Source organism: Oncorhynchus mykiss, chromosome 7 (assembly GCF_013265735.2).
Source record: "Oncorhynchus mykiss isolate Arlee chromosome 7, USDA_OmykA_1.1, whole genome shotgun sequence".
Taxonomy (NCBI): domain Eukaryota; kingdom Metazoa; phylum Chordata; class Actinopteri; order Salmoniformes; family Salmonidae; genus Oncorhynchus; species Oncorhynchus mykiss.
Window position 1 is genome coordinate 39,111,793 of NC_048571.1, and position 19,648 is coordinate 39,131,440.

Below are 19,648 nucleotides of genomic sequence, written 5' to 3' on the forward strand. Positions count from 1 at the left end.
GGATTTAGGGAGCTTCTGCACAGTTGACCTTAGCAGTCACACCACACGTGCCTGTGGAGGACGGTTGCTAACCCCATGTCCTGACCAGCAGACGGGGCCAGAGCGTAGTGCGCTAAAAAGGAAATAGGGTGCCATTTGGGACATAGCCCAGCAGACAGGGCCAGAGAGGCAGAGCTGACCCCTTGGTATTCACAGTGGACAGGGGCAGAGAGTGGCTGACCCCCTGGTCCATGAAGCAAACAAGGGCAGAGCAAGGCTGACTCCTCTGCTTCACCCAGCAGACAGGGGGAGAGAGTAGCTGACCCCCATGTCTTACCCAGCAGACATGGGCAGAGCAGGGCTGACCCCCAGCTGCTCAAATGTGACACAATAGCTGTGTTTAGTCAATTAGGATTTGACATTCAATTAGAGGTTGACCGATTAATCGGAATGGCCGATTAATTAGGGCCGATTTCATGACAATCGGAAATCGGTCATTTTGGACACCGATTTTGCAGATTTTTTTACACCTTAATTTAACTAGGCAAGTCAGTTAAGAACACATTCTTATTTTCAATGACGGCCTAGGAACGGTGGGTTAACTGCCTTGTTCAGGGGCAGAACGACAGATTTTTACCTTGTCAGCGCAGGGATTCAATCTTGCAACCTTACGGTTAACTAGTCCAACGCTCTAACCACCTGCCTCACGAGGAGCCCGCCTGTTACACGAATGCAGTAAGAAGCCAAGGTAAGTTGCTAGCTAGCATTACACTTCGTATAAAAAAACAATCATAATCACTAGTTACACATGGTTGATGATATTACTAGTTTATCTAGCGTGTCCTGCGTTGCATATAATCGATGCAGTGCGCATTCGCGAAAAAGGTTGGCTGCTGTTGATGTGTTCTAGTTCGAGCCCAGGTAGTGGCGAGGAGAGGGATGGAAGCTATACTGTTACACTGGCAATACTAAAGTGCCTATAAGAACATCCAATAGTCAAAGATATGAAATACAAATCGTATAAAGAGAAATAGTCCTATAATATCAATAATAACTACAACCTAAAACATCTTACCTGGGAAGACTCATGTTAAAAGGAACCACCAGCTTTCATATGTTCTCATGTTCTGAGCAAGGAACTTAAACATTAGCTTTCTTACATGGCACATATTGCACTTTTACTTTCTTCTCCAACACTTTGTTTTTGCATTATTTAAACCAAATTGAACATGTTTCATTATTTATTTGAGGCTAAAATGATTTTATTGATGTATTATATTAAGTTAAAATAAGTGTTCATTCAGTATTGTTGAAATTGTCATTATTACAAATAAATAAATTAACTAAAATGTTTTATTTATTTTTTAAATCAGCTTTTTTTGGTCCTCCAATAAATCGGTAGCGGCGTTGAAAAATCATAATCGGTTGACCTCTACATTCAATTAAAAAAGGGAGAAAGCCATAAAAGGAAGCTTTAGACAACAATAAAACATTCAATTTAATTGTTTTAAAAAACATTTCCTTATCATATGTGAAGACTTAGTGGAAAGAATAGAGTCTTGGACTCAGGCTTTTTGAAGACTGTAGCCCTATGGTGGGCTGAAAGAGAGCCTTATAAATAAACAACGTGGGTTCCCAATAATGTGTGTTTTGCTAAAGCAGGACACTGCGGAGTGATGATCCAAAGCCTGATCCAGGGATCCAGGGACTAAAGACCTGAAGGGCTTCCTGTCTGTTCTAGTCCTGGCCAGCCAGGTTTAGCTGAGAGAGCGAGATAATCTGCAAAATGACATTACCAAACACACCGTTACAACACAAACACACAACAAGTAAATGTCTGCATGGTGGGGGACAGTGGGATTTGGAGTGTTGTGGTTCATGCTGTAAGAATGCTGGATTCTGGATAATGACGAGAAAGCGGCTCGCTCCTCTCCTCTGACTCCATATTTTTTTTGAATTATTTTTTATTTAACTAGGTAAGTCAGTTAATTAAGAACAAATTGTTATTCACAGTGACGGCCTACCAAAAGGCCTCCTGCGGGGACAGGGCCCTGGGATTAAAATAAATAAATACAACAAATATTGGGCAAAAACACACAACACTACATAAAGAGATACCTAAGACAACATAGCAAGGCAGCAACACATGACAACACAGCCTGGTAGCAGCACAAAACATGGTACAAACATTATTGGGCACAACAGCAAAGGTCAAAAAGGGAGAGAACAATACATCACACAAAGCAGCCACAACGGTCAGTAAGAGTGTTCATGATTGAGTCTTTGAATGAAGAGATGGAGATAAAACTGGCCCGTTGTAGTGTTTGTTGCAGCTCGTTCCAGTCATAGCTGCAGCGAACTAAAAAGAGGAGTGACCCAGTGATGTGTGCGCTTTGGGGATCATCAACAGAATGTGACTGGCAGAACAGGTTTTGTATGTGGAGGATGAGGGCTGCAGTAGATATCAGATAGGAGGGAGTGAGGCCAAAGAGGGTTTTATAAATAAGCATCAACCAGTGGGTCTTGTGACAGGTATACAGAGATGACCAGATTACAGAGTATAATAGAGTGCAGTGATGTGTCCTATAAGAAGCATTGGTGGCAAATCTGATGGCCGAATGGTAAAGAACGTCTTGCCGCTCGAGAGCACTCTTTCCTGCCAAGCTATAAATTATGTCTCCGTAATCCATCATGGGTAAGGTGGTCATCTGAATCTGGGTTAGTTTGGCAGTTGGGGTGAAAGAGGAGCAACTAAATCAAGGAAACAAAGTCTACATTTAACTTTAGCCTGCAGCTTTGATATGTGCTGAGAGAAGGACAGTGCACCGTCTAGCCATACTCCCAAATACATGTATGAGGTGACTGCCTCAAGTAGAGGTCGACCGATTATGATTTTTCAACGCCAATACCGATTATTGGAGGACCAAAAAAGCCAAAACCAATTAATTCAGCGATTTGTATTTGTATGTATTTGTAATAATGACAATTACAACAATACTGAATGAACGCTTATTTTAACTTAATATAATACATCAATAAAATCAATTTAGCCTCAAGGAAATAATGAAACATGTTCAATTTGGTTTAAGTAATGCAAAACAAAGTGTCGGAGAAGAAAGAAAAAGTGCAGTATGTGCTATGTAAGAAAGCTAACGTTTCAGTTCCGTGCTCAGAACATGAGAACATATGAAAGCTGGTGGTTCCTTTTAACATGAGTCTTCAATATTCCCAGGTAAGAAGTTTTAGGTTGTAGTTATTATAGGAATTAAGACTATTTCCCTCTATACCATTTGTATTTAATTAACCGTTGACTATTGGATGTTCTTATAGGCACTTTAGTATTGCCAGTGTAATAGTATAGCTTCCGTCCCTCTCCTCGCTCCTCCCTGGGCTCGAACCAGCAACACAACGACAACAGCCACCACATTGAAGCAGCGTTACCCATGCAGAGCAAGGGAAACAACCACCCCAAGGCTCAGAGCGAGTGAGGTTTGAAATGCTATTAGCGAGCGCTAACTAGCCAGCTATTTCACTTCGGTTACACCAGCCTCATCTCAGGAGTTGATAGGCATGAAGTCATAAACAGCACAATGCTTGACGCACAACGAAGAGCTGCTGGCAAAACGCACGAGAGTGCTGTTTGAATTAATGTTTACGCGTCTGCTTACCACCGCTCAGTCAGATACTTATATACTTGTATGCTCAGTCAGATTATATGCTTGACACACTAGATAATATCTAGTAATATCAACCACGTGTAGTTAACTAGTGATTCTAATTGTTTTTTATAAGTGTGATGCTAGCTAGCAACTTACCTTGGCTTACTGCATTTATGTAACAGGCAGTCTCCTTGTGGAGTGCCACGAGAGAGAGGCAGGTCGTTATTGCGTTGGACTATTTAACTGTAAGGTTGCAAGACTGGATCCCCCGAGCTGAGAAGGTGAAAATATGTCGTTCTGCCCCTGAACGAGGCAGTTAACCCACTGTTTCTAGGCCATCATTGAAAATAAGAATGTGTTCTTACCTGACTTGCCAAGTTAAATAAATATTAAATAAAAAGGTGTAAAAATATATATATATACCGATTTCCGATTGTTATGAAAACTTGGAAATCGGCCCTAATTAAATCGGCCATTCCGATTAGTCGGTCGACCTCTAGCCTCAAGCTCTAAACCCTCAGAGGTAGTAATAACACCTGTGGGAAGAGGGGCATTCTTCTTACCAAACCACATGACCTTTGTTTTGGAGGTGTTCAGAACAAAGTTAAGGGTAGAGAAAGCTTGTTGGACACTAAGAAAGCTTTGTTGTAGAGCATTTATCACAAAATCCAGGGAGGGGCCAGCTGAATATAAGACGATCTGCATATAAATGGATGAGAGAGCTTCCTGCTGCCTGATCTATGTTGAGCCTTGGGGTACTCCCTTGGTGACAGGCAGCAGATTTTCTGACTTTATACACTGCATTCTTTGAGAGAGGTAGTTAGCAAACCAGGCCAAAGACCCCTCAGAGACATCAATTCACCTTAGCCGGACCACAGGAATGGAATGGTCTAACGTATCAAAAGCTTTGGCCAAGTCAAAAATAGCAACACAATATTGCTTAGAATCTATGGCAATGGTGACAATTTAAGGTTGCAGTGACACATCCATTACCTGAGTGGAAACCAGATTGCATAGAGAGAATACTATAGACATCAATAAAGCTAGTCAGTTGATTATTGACAAGTTTTTCCAACACTTTTGATAAACAGGGGAAATTGAAATAGGTCTATAACAGTTAGGATCAGCTTGCTCTCCCCCTTTAAATAAAGGACGAACTGTGGCTGCCTTCCAAGCAATGGGAACCTCCCAGGAAGGAGAGACAGGTTAAAAACATTGGAGATAGGCTTGGTGATGATAGAGGCAGCAACCTTAAAGAAGAAAGGGTCTAAACCATCTGACCCAAATGTTCTTTTGGGTATAAGGAGCTCCCTTAGAACCTCTGACTCAGTGACTGCTTGCAGGGAGAAACTTTGTAGCGGGGCAGGGGGAAAAGAGGGAGAAGCATCGGGGATAGTCGCATTAAAAGGGGTGGGAGATGAGGAAATGTTGGACGGGCAAGGAGGCATGAGTTAAATAGGAATCCTGACTTAATGAAGTGGTGATTAAAGAGCTCAGCCATGTACTTCTTATCAGTAGCAACCACATCAATATTAAGGGACATGGGCAGCTGTGAGAAGGAGGGTTTATTCTACAGGAATTTGACAATTTTCCAGAACTTCTTGGGGTTAGACCCAGAGAGAGAACTACTCTTTAAAGTAACTAACTTCGGCCTTCTGGATAGTTTGAGTGCACATTTCTCATTTGCCTGAATGCGAGCTAGTCACCTGAGTATGCGTGTGCCGAGCCATTCGCCAAATGCAATTCTTGAGGTAGAGTAACTGCAAGATCATGGTCAAACCAGGGGCTGAACCTGTTTTTAATTCTCATTTTATTTATGGGGGCGTGTTAACAATACCACTGAAAATAAAAAAAATTAAAGGTCCAAGCGTCTTTGACAGAGGGGATCAAGCTGATTCTATACCATTTTACAGAGGCCAGTACATGAAGAATGGCATGCTCCTTAAAGTTTTTTAGCCAGCGTCGATGACAAATCAGGACAGGTAATTTCACTGAGCAGCCATTACGAACACAGGCTGTAAAACAGTGATCACTAAGGTCAATAAAGAAAACACCAGACTGATACCCATCAGGATTATTTGTGAGGATAATGTCGAGGAGAGTAGCCTTTTCTGGGTGGTTGGAGTCATACCATGTGGGATTGGTGATAATCAGAAAGATTTAGGGAGCCATTGCTTTAGGACTTGGTCAGGTGGTTTAAGCATGTCCCAGTTTAGGTCACCTTGCAGGACAAATTCAGACTTAGTGTAAGGGGCCAGGAGAGAGCTTAGGGCAGGTAGGGTACAGGCTGGCGCTGGTGGAGGACGATAGCTCTTTGTTGACTGTTGCTGGGTGCTATTAGAAAGTTCAAAGCTTAAAACCAGCAAATCAAATTGTTTGGGGACAGACTTGGTGGAGACAACCGAGCATTGAAGGTGATCCTTGGTAAATATTGCCACTCCCCCACCTTTGGAAGATCTGTCTTGTCGAAAAAGGTTATAACCAGAAAGGTTAACATCAGTATTCAAAACACTCTTAACCACGTCTCAGTAATGACCAACACATCTGGATTGGAGCTGTGAACCCACACTTTCAATTGATACATTTTAGGCAATAAGCTTCTAGTGTTAACGTGCAGAAAACACGTTTTTCTTTTACAAGAGCAGAAATCAGTGAAACAGATATCAGAGCACAAGTCAGAATTGGGGCTAGCAACAGTAGATGTGCATGTACACCCTGGTCAATTTCCAGATATCATCAACAGTAATATAATCAAGGCACGGCATAGGACAAGGAGAGCTCTGCAGTGCAGATTTATGACATTTGAATGTGCATCAGATGGAAACAAGATCATATTGTACAGCAATTTCATCAGGTAACATGAATACAAAGCCGGCGAGAGGTGGTTAGAATAGGATGTGGAGGCCAAAAGTCTGTAACCAATAGAGAGAGTCGGAGTCCCGAGTGTGGGAACAAACAGTCTGTCCCACAGTTGGGTAAAGAAAGTTTGTAGTCAAAGTATGCAGGAGTCATGAGGCAAATTGCAAAATGCACAAGAAAGAAAAAAAGAAAAAAGTGTATACACACACACACGACTTGGAGCTAGGCATCGTAAGTTCAGAGTCACTCGCCCCAACAGTGTGTGTGTGCTGGAAGTGAGTGAAAGCTCGGGTGAGAGGGGTGAGTGTGGTGGAGGTACCTGTACCAGACGGGGAGATAGGTCAGGAGACGGTGAACAGATCGCCAGGTAGAATCCTAGGAAGTGCAGCAGGGAATGGGAGTAGGTGTCCCACCCACTTGGGAGAAGCTTTTATTTCTGGAGGCAGATTTATTGTTGAAATTGTCAGTGAATGGTCTTTGAACAGCAGGAAAGGGCTTCAGAGGACACTTCAAAAGACTCACACTTGTTGGGCCCAAATACCTTTTACTTCACACCGTAGTGCTAATTGAATTTGTATCTGGCTCAGTTCCAGGTTAGAATGGTGTCCTCAGGTCTCTGCTGTTTGCTGACTAGAGCACCCTCCGTATAGCTTGCAAAAATAAAAACTTGGAAGCAGTAATTTCTCTGGTTAAATTCGTCAAAATTAGGTTGTAGGTTTGGAGTTTTGATCTGGAGCGAAGGCCATGCTGTGGAGTGTAGCATCCTGCATATGTACCTGCTGAAAAATCCAAGTTTCTCTCACTCCAAATCTATCCTTTTGTAAAACAAAACATGTTGAAAAATGTGAGAGCCCACATTAAGCTGTGTGAGGGGGGGGTGAAAGAATGATTAAGACAGGGCAAAATAGAAACTAATGTGCATACACATGTTTGTCTCTTCCCTAATCGAATAAATGCATAAATTATATTTACTTGTTCAACTCCATGGAAGAAAAACAACTAAAATTGTGGATATTGAGCAACCAAACCAACACAACATAAAGTGCAGTAACACTTCCTACGGCAACACAAGGTAACAAAGTACTATATTGAGCACCCTAACCTCTATGGCTGCGCACATTGTATGGTGGTAGTCATAAAATAACTACTGAGGAGTAACAATGAACACCGGAATGTACCTTGTGTTTCTTTAGCATTTGAATGGAGCACTGTGTAATCTCACTTTGGGGGTCTGAGCCGTTGTGTCACAGTAGTCATAATTAAATTACTGGTCAGTCGGGTCATATTGAAACACAGGCGAGTACCTTGTATCGTAACTTCATAGAGATGTCTGACTCTGGAGCTTTTGAAGAGACCACTGTATAATCTCATTCTGGGCTCTGAGCCTTTGGCAGGAAGTAGGAAGTGCCCCGGGTAGCAGATCACTGATGAGGTAAAGAGGAAAGATTGGATAATTGGTGGTAATGACTTCAGTCTGTCAGACTCATACAGTCACTGTATCTGAAAACCCATACTAGCGTCCTACATACTTAAACTGCATACTAATTCGGCATTTGATCTAGTAGAAGTCACTTGTCTTTCCCGACTTGGGTGTTTGACTACAGCTGATAATCAGATACATTTACGCGCTGTACCAAAATGAAAGAATGGCGGGACTCAACGCAATCGTGCATTAGATGACACATTCAGAGTACTATTTTCCAAATTTCACATACTATAAAACATTTTTTCGCATAGTATTTAAAACGCTAATATGGGTAATTGGACACGGCCAGTCTTTGAAAGTGCGTGGGTGTGTGTGTGTGCACGCGGCTGCGCACGTTTGTACAAAATCTAATTAGATAAACAATTCCACACAAAAGCAAAACTTATTTCTAACTCTGAACATTTCATTATTTATTCATTTCTTGCACGGGTTCATTCATAAACCTAGCTTCTGACCAGCCCATCAACAATGCAGTGCACCCTAGTAGGGTGGACAGACACACTGGACTTTTAATTCACTTTTAACATACCTCCCGTTTACCAGGGCCAAGCAGCCATTCTTCCCTAGGAGCAAGATTCCCTCCCTCCCTCCCTGTCAAAGGCAGGCAGCCATGCATCTGAAAGGCCCAGGCCTCCTCATTGAGAAAAGCTCCAGGGCAATGGCTCTGTCCCGATTCAGAGCTAGCCAACCAGGAACTTTCCCACAGAACAGACACAAAACTGCCTCCAAGGATACGAGTTGGTTGGGTGGTTTTCAATGCTCCCTTAAGGAGGTGGAGAGGAATAACTCTAAACCTTGTTACCACAATGCACACACACAGGTGCGAGCATGGCGCACACACAGTTTCCATGTGTAACTCTGTGTAGCACTTCTTTACTTTATATTGGCCAGGTCGCAGTTTTAAATGAGAACTTGCTCTCAACTGGCCTACCTGGTTAAACAAAAGGTTAAATAAAAAAAATAAACAGAACACATTTCAGCATGAAAACACACTCTCCCTCTTACAAACGCTCTCTCCCTCCACACACCATCAACACTATGAAGCAAATGCACCTCCCTCCCCGACATCATTCATCTGCAGCCAGATGTTACAGACATAAGAAAAGAGAGAACAAGAGGGGGTTATTTCTTTTGAGAGTTTGTGATTAACAAAGACAAAGTGAAGGAAACATGTGTCCCACATGTGCAGTCAAGCCAGGGCTGGTAAGAGATCCCAAGGCCACCACAATAAAAGACTTGGCCAGGCCACTGTTTGTGTACGTCTGGAGACATTGTAAAACATTGTCTTTTTTCTTTCCATCCCTTTGACACTGTAAATCAAGGCATGACTAGGAATAATAGGGACATTGACAATGGGTGCAAAACACACTAATGTAGGGTTACACTCCGGGAATTCACAATTCGGTCTTTTCTCATACATCAGACACAAATTGACATTTTGTTTTATGGTTTTGTCTTTTGGAGTCTAACAAGGAACCGAAAACAGAGTCGTATTGTGATTAGTGCTATTGCTGCTATCAATGTTATTGTTGCCTCTGATCGCATGGCTGTCCACATAATAGGAAGTACAGCAGACAATTGAAACAATTGGGAAGCAGTCTTCCAAATTACAATCAGAACATTTATTTTATGCCAACAAAAATACAAATTATGTGTGGACCGTGTACTCTTCAAAATAGACTAATGCATTTCCCTTATTTAATTTAGTTCAGAGAAACGAGTTCTCTGCTATGTTTTTAAACATTTTAACCGGCCCATAGAGGTACGACAGGGACCCTCTTCAAACAACTATCTCGTTGTCCCCTGTAGTATGGCGGGACTTTGTGGTTGTAAGCACAAAAGGAAACCAAAGGGGTGATTTCACCTGCCCTGCGTCCCAAATGGAACCTTATTCCCTTTATAGTGCACTACTTTCTCTGTGTCAAAAGTTGGGTACTATATAGGGAATAGGGTGCCATTTGGGACACATAACCTGTTATATATAAATGTGTTGATTGCATTTTTCCTCCAGACTTCCGCTGAAACCTATGATGCAATTCCCAGATATATCCATTATGAAAAAAAGTTAGGTTCTTCAACTGTCCATCACTTGCAAATGAATATGCTTCATAGTTTGGCTGACAATACAGAATGACAGTTTGTGCCGTCGGTGAGAAAGTTCTAAAAAGCATTTTCTAACATGATACATTTCTGTTAAATTGAATTTGTGGAATTTCTTTCCTTCTAAATGCATTTGAGCCAATCAGTTGTATTGTGATAGCCCTATTTAGTAAAATACCAAGTCCATATTATGGCAAGAACAGCTCAAATAAACAAAGAGAAAACGACCGTGCATCATTGCTTTAAGACATGAAGGTCAGTCAATCCAGAAAATTTAGAGGACTTTGAATGTTTCTTGGCACTTTTTGAATTATTATTATTTATTTTTACACAGAAATAGGCATAATGATTATTCTCTAATCATTATACTTCATGCCCCCTCTAAAATATAGGTCCCCAACACCCCTTGTGTCATGTCTACTGTCACAACATTATCATGACAATTGGCAGTGAAATGGGACTGTACTAAGGTCAACACCTTTTTGGAGACAGTGGATCAGAGACACACACACCACTTCTCACCTGCAACAGTTTCACCTTATATAACTAATAGCCATTTCCAACTGTCCACTACTAGTTAGATTCGTTTTTCCCCTTTCCATGTTTTTGTAGGTGTAAAGTACGTCTGTGAAAACACTTTAAAGTACTACTTAAGTAGTATCTGTACTTGACTTTATTTTCTTTAGGAAATGTAGTAATGTCCTTTTTACGTCATTCCTTTTCCCTGACACCCAAATTACTCTTTCCATTTTGAATGCTTAGCAGGACAAGAAAATGGTCCAATTCACACATTTAAGAGAACATCCTTGGTCATCCCTAGCGCCTCTGACCTGGAGGACTCACTAAACACAAACACTTCGTTCGGAAATTGTCTGCGCGTTGTAGTGTGCTCCTGCCTATCCATAAATTAAAAACAAGTTCTTTACTTTTACTCAAGTAAGACAATTGGGTACTTTTCCCACCACTGGTAACATGGTTGTATGGAAATCCTTCGTGGGTTTATTGGGATAGACTATTATTATAAAATATCACTGAAAAACTAGACTGGAAAAAAAGGTAAAGTAGAATATACATATCTTTCAACCAAAGCTTTGACTTCATGAAGTGTTCACTTCATTTGTTTAAAAAAAAACTTCCGCCCAAAATGTTTTGGGATAAATAGCTATAATTCCTATAATTTCCACAACTAGGTTTAAAGAAAATGTCAAAACTGAGCATGAGAAGAACTCAGCAAGCTACGAGACTTGGAACTTGACGCGCGCTCATGACAAGACGTTTATCTGCAGCTTTTTCAGAAATGCCTGATTTAAAAAGTTTTAAAAAAAATGTTACCTTATTGTTGCATTTGTCCGAGTTTCCTTTATTGGTGCCTGGTGCCTGGGAGGCGGAGTAGTAGTTCGAAAACAGGAATACAATTGTGGCTAAATGAAATAGTCTTGCTCGCGCAGCCATACCCTCTCTAGTCCATGCAGACTATCTACTGTGGAGCTCGTTCCGTCCCAGAATGTCTCTGTGATGCTGGTCTAATGTTCCCCCCCAAAGTGGGGCTGTGGCCTGTAGTAGCCTACCTACAGCTCTTGAAGTTGGTTGGCATAAAGTTAGTATATTTGGTCACTTTCTATCCGCCCCCCACAAATATGTGAGCCTGTTCTTTCACTCTGGAATTGTACAAATGAAGTGACCATTTTGAATGAAAAAAAAAAATCTCATCAGATTTGTCTTGGAAATCTCCAATAAAGTTCCTAAATTGTCCCCACCTGCTCCTCAGGTATACGCCCCCTTTCAACCTGTAATATGTCTTGAAGCATCCCAAGGCTGTTGACTTATGCGAATACAGAGAACATTTGACAATTGACTCCTATGGGTTGAAACCTTACATTTTCAAGTTTCCATAAGGGCTACCGGTATCTGTAGCCTACATTTTATATTATTTACATATTACAAAACAACAACCAACAGATGGCTCTATTATTCCTTTTACCAAAGCTGTGTTGGAATACTCATACTTACCGCACTAACCATACTATTTGTGACGTGATTTGAGTATATAGTATACTTATTGGTCATATTGGTCATAGTATGGATATAGTTAGTATGCCATAAGTTCCCGGATGTTGTACTAAATTCACCAAAATACAAAGTATACATGCAGAGGGCACTATTTTGTACTTTTAAGGCCGATAATGCAATTCACCCGAAAGTGGGCGTGGCTTGCTTCACAACGTTTTCAGATTTGAAGAAAATGGTGGAAAATATGCAGCCGAAGTTCGACCAGAGCGAATACAAATTAATTTAACTAACTAATGGCAAATGTTAAGAAAATGTTGAGCAATGTAATAAAGGCATGACTTTTCAAATAAGTTATGTTGCACGTTGGCTCACAATTTGTTAGAAACACTATCCTTACGAACCGCATAGCATTACAGCAGTTACCTAACATTAGTTGGATACTAATACATCGAACTTGCCAGGCAGTATATTAACTATCTGCTATCTAACTAACTAACTAACTAACTAATCAACGTTTATTGACTTGATTATTCACATCATTCTTAGCTAAGTGGTATAGTCGTTATTCCAAACAAATTTGTTCGGGTGCCCCGTGCCCCGCCATGGGCGACTGCCTATGTAACCTATAACTAAATCCGCCACTGAGAAACAGCATCAACTTCCTGTAGACAGGCAAAGCTCTAGTACGATCAACTGAAATGATACAGTTCATTTACAGTATACTAAAATGAACTTATAGTATGTAGTACATACCCATTAAGTATGTAGTACAGTATACAGTATGTTAGTATGGTTATTCGAACACAGCTCATGTTTGTTCTTCTTCTATAAAGTTTTATGGCAGACTACACCTATTGGTGTTGTCGTGTCTTTGGCTATGCCGGATTTAGTTATATGACATGCTATTCTATAAAATAATTTCTCCGTAATGAATATCACCTGATTGAGCTAATCATGTAAATGTAATTAACTAGAGAGTCGGGCACCACAAAAATAATATTTATAGTGCTGTTATCTTCTGAATAAACTCTTAAAGACCTAGTAATATTTTACATCAATAGCAGTCAATATCAATCGTCATCTTACTTCAGTCTCATCTGAAAGTTGTAAATTCTTGGTTATCTGCACGAACCCTGGGTAACAATTTGAATCAGCAATACAAAATTGGGTTTCATTATTTATTTACTAGATACCTAACTAATCACACAGAATTACACATACACATAATTAAATCATAAATTGATTACAAATGAAGTCATGAAGGAAAACGTCCCTAGCGAGCGGAAGAGATATGACAGCTTGTTACACAAAAGAAAAGGGGCTGGGTTTGATTGAAGGAGCGGGAAGACAGGTACAAAGGCAAAGCTGTGCTATCGTAAATACAGTATCTTATGCATTCTAAATTACCGCTCATTTGGGAAAAGGAAAATGCAATAAATATTTACTCTGAGCTGCGCTTCGGTAGGTTGGTGGTAGATGGAAGGCCGTGTTGCCCAACCGGGTCCTTTGAAGAATGTCTCTGGTGGTCAATTGGATACGTTGTAGTAACGTCGTTGTGTGATAGACGGGATACTCTGTCTGTTCCTTCCTAACCCTTGTTTGCATCTGCTGTTGCTAACTCAACGGCTAGGAGGTATCACTTCTGTAGTGAATAAGAGTTCAAAGTTCATACCATTCGCAATCAAAGCTCACGCTGATGTTGGCTTCGTTCTGTAGTTATTATCTGAACATCTATTATTCTGACATAGGACCGTCGTCCTCACATCTTCGGAACAGGAAGTTATATTGTCGTCAAGGGCTCATATAGGAAAGGGAGAGGAGGTCGTGTTTGAAAAGTTTTATAGCCCATGTCCCTTCACCGGGGCGGTCCACTGATTGAGCAGAGCCATATCTTATGAAGACCCAAATCTCACATTTTAGAAGCTAAAATTACATTTCGTCCCATCACGAATAATTTCATATTCAAATATTTAAATTGAACAACAATTCCATGTGAATCTGATAACTCTGATGTGTAGACTTTCCACTGTAGAGTTTATGTCATCTTATCATTGATGAGAATGTCTCAGATGACAAACGAACTGACATCATATTCATTAAGTACCACCGCATATGTTCAATTGTTCGGATTACCAGAATATAGTTCATTTCCCCCCACCTACTGATGTTCCCAGAATTTCTATGTTAGCCAAGGGTTGTTGCAAATGTAACCTCAGTAGGGTAGAGAGAGGAAAAAGGGGGGAAGAGGTATTTATGACTGTCATAAACCTAACCCCAGGCCAACGTCATGACAGTGTATTGCTACCACCTACTGTACAGGTTTGAAGATAATACAAAATACAAAAACAAATCAAAACAACCATCCCACTCCTTCAGTCACATTCAAATCACATCCCTACACAGGCTCAGGTGCCTGTGAGGACGGAGCATTCATTGACAGGATTACTGTCAATGGCAGAGAGGTTTAGAAATCTCTTTTTTATTTTTTTTATTTTACCCCCTTCCTCCGACCACCAAGGTGTCGGAGGAAACACTGTGCACCTGGCTACCTTGGTTAACGCGCACTGCGCCCGGCCCACCACAGGAGTCGCTGGTGCGCGATGAGACAAGGATATCCCTACCGGTCAAACTTTAGGCAACAACATTTTCCCTCACACATTTTCCCTCACACCAATGTTTATAAAGGATAAACATACAGTACCAGTCAAGAGTTTGGACACCTACTCATTCAAGGGTTTTTCTCTATTTTTACTATTTTCTACATTGTATAATATTAGTGAAGACATCAAAACTATGAAATAACACATATGGAATCATGTAGTAACCAAAAAAGTGTTAAACAAATCAAAATATATTTTAGATTTGAGTTTCTTCAAAGTAACCACCCTTTGCCTTGATGACAGCTTAGCACACTCTTGGCATTCTCTCAACCAGCTTCACATGGAATGCTTTTCCAACAGTCTTTAAGGAGTTCCCACATATGCTGAAATCTTGTTGGCTGTTTTCCTTCACTCTGCAGTTCAAGTCATCCCAAGCCATCTAGATTGGTTTGAGGTTGGGTGATTGCGGAGGCCACGTCATCTGATGCAGCACTCTATCACTCTCCTTCTTGGTCAAATAGCCCTTACACAGCCTGGAGGTGTGTTGGGTCATTGTCCTGTTGAAAACCAAATGATAGTCCCACGAAGTGCAAACCAGATGGGATGGCGTATCTCTGCAAAATGCTGTGGTAGCCATGCAGGTTAAGAATACATTGAATTCCAAATAAATCACAGACAGTGTCACCCGCAAAGCACCCCCACACCATCACACCTCCTCCTCCTCCATGCTTCATGGTGGGAACCACACATGCAGAGATCATCCGTTCACCTACCGGCATCACTGGGGGCAAACTACCTGCCCTCTAGGACACCTACAGCACCTGATGTGACAGGAAGGCCAAAAAGAACATCATCAAGGACAACAACCACCCGAGCCACTGCCTGTTCACACCGCTACCATCCAGAAGGCGAGGTCAGTACAGGTGCATCAAAGCGGGGACCGAGAGACTGAAAAACAGCTTCTACAGTGCCTTGCGAAAGTATTCGGCCCCCTTGAACTTTGCGACCTTTTGCCACATTTCAGGCTTCAAACATAAAGATATAAAACTGTATTTTTTTGTGAAGAATCAACAACAAGTGGGACACAATCATGAAGTGGAACGACATTTATTGGATATTTCAAACTTTTTTAACAAATCAAAAACTGAAAAATTGGGCGTGCAAAATTATTCAGCCCCTTTACTTTCAGTGCAGCAAACTCTCTCTAGAAGTTCAGTGAGGATCTCTGAATGATCCAATGTTGACCTAAATGACTAATGATGATAAATACAATCCACCTGTGTGTAATCAAGTCTCCGTATAAATGCACCTGCACTGTGATAGTCTCAGAGGTCCGTTAAAAGCGCAGAGAGCATCATGAAGAACAAGGAACACACCAGGCAGGTCCGAGATACTGTTGTGAAGAAGTTTAAAGCCGGATTTGGATACAAAAATATTTCCCAAGCTTTAAACATCCCAAGGAGCACTGTGCAAGCGATAATATTGAAATGGAAGGAGTATCAGACCACTACAAATCTACCAAGACCTGGCCGTCCCTCTAAACTTTCAGCTCATACAAGGAGAAGACTGATCAGAGATGCAGCCAAGAGGCCCATGATCACTCTGGATGAACTGCAGAGATCTACAGCTGAGGTGGGAGACTCTGTCCATAGGACAACAATCAGTCATATATTGCACAAATCTGGCCTTTATGGAAGAGTGGCAAGAAGAAAGCCATTTCTTAAAGATATCCATAAAAAGTGCCGTTTAAAGTTTGCCACAAGCCACCTGGGAGACACACCAAACATGTGGAAGAAGGTGCAACAATTTTTGGCAACAATGCAAAACGTTATGTTTGGCGTAAAAGCAACACAGCTCATCACCCTGAACACACCATCCCCACTGTCAAACATGATGGTGGCAGCATCATGGTTTGGGCCTGCTTTTCTTCAGCAGGGACAGGGAAGATGGTTAAAATTGATGGGAAGATGGATGGAGCCAAATGCAGGACCATTCTGGAAGAAAACCTGATGGTGTCTGCAAAAGACCTGAGACTGGGATGGAGATTTGTCTTCCAACAAGACAATGATCCAAAACATAAAGCAAAATCTACAATGGAATGGTTCAAAAATTAACATATCCAGGTGTTAGAATGGCCAAGTCAAAGTCCAGACCTGAATCCAATCGAGAATCTGTGGAAAGAACTGAAAACTGCTGTTCACAAATGCTCTCCAACCAAACTCACTGAGCTCGAGCTGTTTTGCAAGGAGGAATGGGAAAAAATGTCAGTCTCTCGATGTGCAAAACTGATAGAGACCTACCCCAATCGACTTACAGCTGTAATCGCAGCAAAAGGTGGCGCTACAAAGTATTAACTTAAGGGGGCTGAATAATTTTGCACGCCCAATTTTTCATTTTTTGATTTGTTAAAAAAGTTTGAAATATCCAATAAATGTCGTTCCACTTCATGATTGTGTCCCACTTGTTGTTGATTCTTCACAAAAAAATACAGTTTTATATCTTTATGTTTGAAGCCTGAAATGTGGCAAAAGGTCGCAAAGTTCAAGGGGGCCGAATACTTTCGCAAGGCACTGTATCTCAAGGCCATCAGACTGTTATACAGCCATCACTAACATTGAGTGGCTGCTGCCAACATACAGATTTGAAATTATTGGCCACTTTAACAAATGGATCACTAGTCACTTTAATAATGTTTACATATCTTGCATTACTCATCTCATGTGTATATACTGTACTCTATACCATCTGTTGCATCATGCCTATGCCGCTCGGTCATCCATATATTTATGTTCATATTTTTATTCCATCCCTTTACTTAGATTGGTGTGTATTAGGTAGTTGTTGGGAAATTGTTAGACATTACTACACTGTCGGAACTAGAAGCACAAGCCCTTCGCTACACTCACATTATTATCTGCTAACCATGTGTATGTGACCAATAACATTTGATTTGACACAGTGACTCTTTCCACTGTCTTATTGTAGCACACTGGGTGATGGAGAATGATGTAGTATTTACAGGCGCATCCATATATGATTTTGTTTCAACTTCGAACATAAATGTATGCCAACAAAAAGAAAGGAGGACCAAGGCACTCTTCAAATAATTAATTTAAATGCCTTTATCAGTATGGCATGTTCAATAGAAACAAGTTTTTTTTTAAACCGACGCGTTACGGCTCCATGACCTTCGTCAGGGAGTACGGTTTCTCGGTTTAAAAAAAACGTTGTTTCTATTGAACATGCCATACTAATAAAGGTATTTTAATTAATTATATGAAGAGTGCCTTGGTCCTCCTTTCTTTTTGATGACCAATTTACCCCTTTTACCAAAGAGCACCTATCTACCAAAATGTACTATTGTGTACCTTAGTAGCGCTTCCCTTCCTCCTCTTTCTACTATAAATGTATGCCAAATTGATACATTTGAGGTAAAACTAAAAATTCTACATTGTAATTGTATTAACACATGACAAGAACATCTAAATTAAAGTGAATATTGCATTTTGAAAAACTATACTTAGATTGAATATGTATCCATTTAAAGAGTGATTTGGTGCAGGGAAAAGTCTATTAAAAATGTGCTTAGAGTTTTGAAACATGAACCATTTTGATCTGTTTTGATTTCTGTGCATAGAGTTGTGAAAATGTACCAGATCCTTGTGACAATTGCACCCAAGTGAGAAAAAAAGTAAGAGTATGTCACTAGCAACACCAGAGTTGTGGATTTGATTCCCAATGAGTTCATAAATGAAAATGTGTGGACTCACGGTTGTACTTTTGATAAAAGCGGGTTCTACATAATGGCATATATTATGGTATGACAGTACTGTATTGACTAATGCAATTTGAGTAAGCAGTGTGAACCCCCCCCCCCCCCCCCCCCCTTATCAAAAAGACCCCAGCAACTTCATTGTGGATACATTTTTTATGTATTGGGGATGCATTTGTTATATACAGTAAATCTCTGTCAATATCAGATGTTTTACTTACTGTGAAATAAAATCAAAATAGGCATCATAATAGTACATACAATAGTTCATATTTTTATACTTTGCAAACATACATTTTCATTGTGTAGTACTCATAATCTGTAGTAGACAATTCAGTAGGTAAATGATTAAGCAATTATCAATTAAAGGGACACTTTGGGATTTTTACAATGAAGCCCTTTATCTACTTCTCCAGTGTCAGAAACTTGTGGATACCATTTTTGTGTCTCTGTGTAGTTTGAAGGAAGTTGCTAAATATCATTAGTGCAATGACTGGAAGTCTAGGGTAGTATGCTAGTTGCCTCTCAAAACGACCTCCAACTTCCTTCATAGTGGATGCTGAGACATAGAAACGGTGGCACTCCTGCTGGCCAAGGTTCTCTGATTTCTACAGACATAATATGTAGAAGATCAAAGTTGGAATAGACTCAGAACCTAATGGGAAAGTGATGCATGTGGGACAGTATCTGTACAGTTACACCCATCACACATTTCAGGTGATCTGGTGTCTCCATTGAACAGTTAATAAAATCACCTCCGGACCATTTACATTGACCTCCCCTCCATTTTGTTTACTGCTGCTACTCGCTATTTATCATCTATGCAGTCACTTCACCCCCACCTACATGTACAAATGACTTCACTAACCTGTACGCTGGCACACTGACTCGGTACCGGTATATAGCCTCGTTATTGTTATTCTTATTGTGTTACTTATTATTTTAGTCTTCTCTGTAAATATTTTCTTAACTATTCTTGAACTGCACTGTTGGGTTAAGGGCTTGTAAGTAAGCATTTCACGGTAAAGTCTACACTTGTTGTATTCGGCGCATGTGACAAAGTTTGATTTGAAGTCATGAAAAAAATATCCTCTTTACTGCTGCATGAACTCTGAGCATTGGAAACATTATCACACAGCAGTCCAGTAGCCTACATGTGGGCAAAAAACAGAATCACTCACTC

General features: G+C 40.7%; 1 protein-coding gene across 4 annotated transcripts in view; it reads right to left on the reverse strand.

Annotated features, from left to right (window-relative positions):
* The window catches only part of LOC110527723 (interleukin-17 receptor D), a 59,365-nt gene extending 47,579 nt beyond the window's left edge, over positions 1-11,786 (reverse strand). For all 4 annotated transcript variants that reach the window (XM_036983217.1, XM_021609186.2, XM_036983216.1 and 1 more), the window contains exon 1: positions 11,416-11,786. In XM_036983217.1, the coding sequence (XP_036839112.1) occupies positions 11,416-11,535 (120 nt within the window). In that variant the 5' untranslated portion in view covers positions 11,536-11,786. The remainder of the gene's footprint in view (positions 1-11,415) is intronic.
* Positions 11,787-19,648: the final 7,862 nt, after the last annotated feature.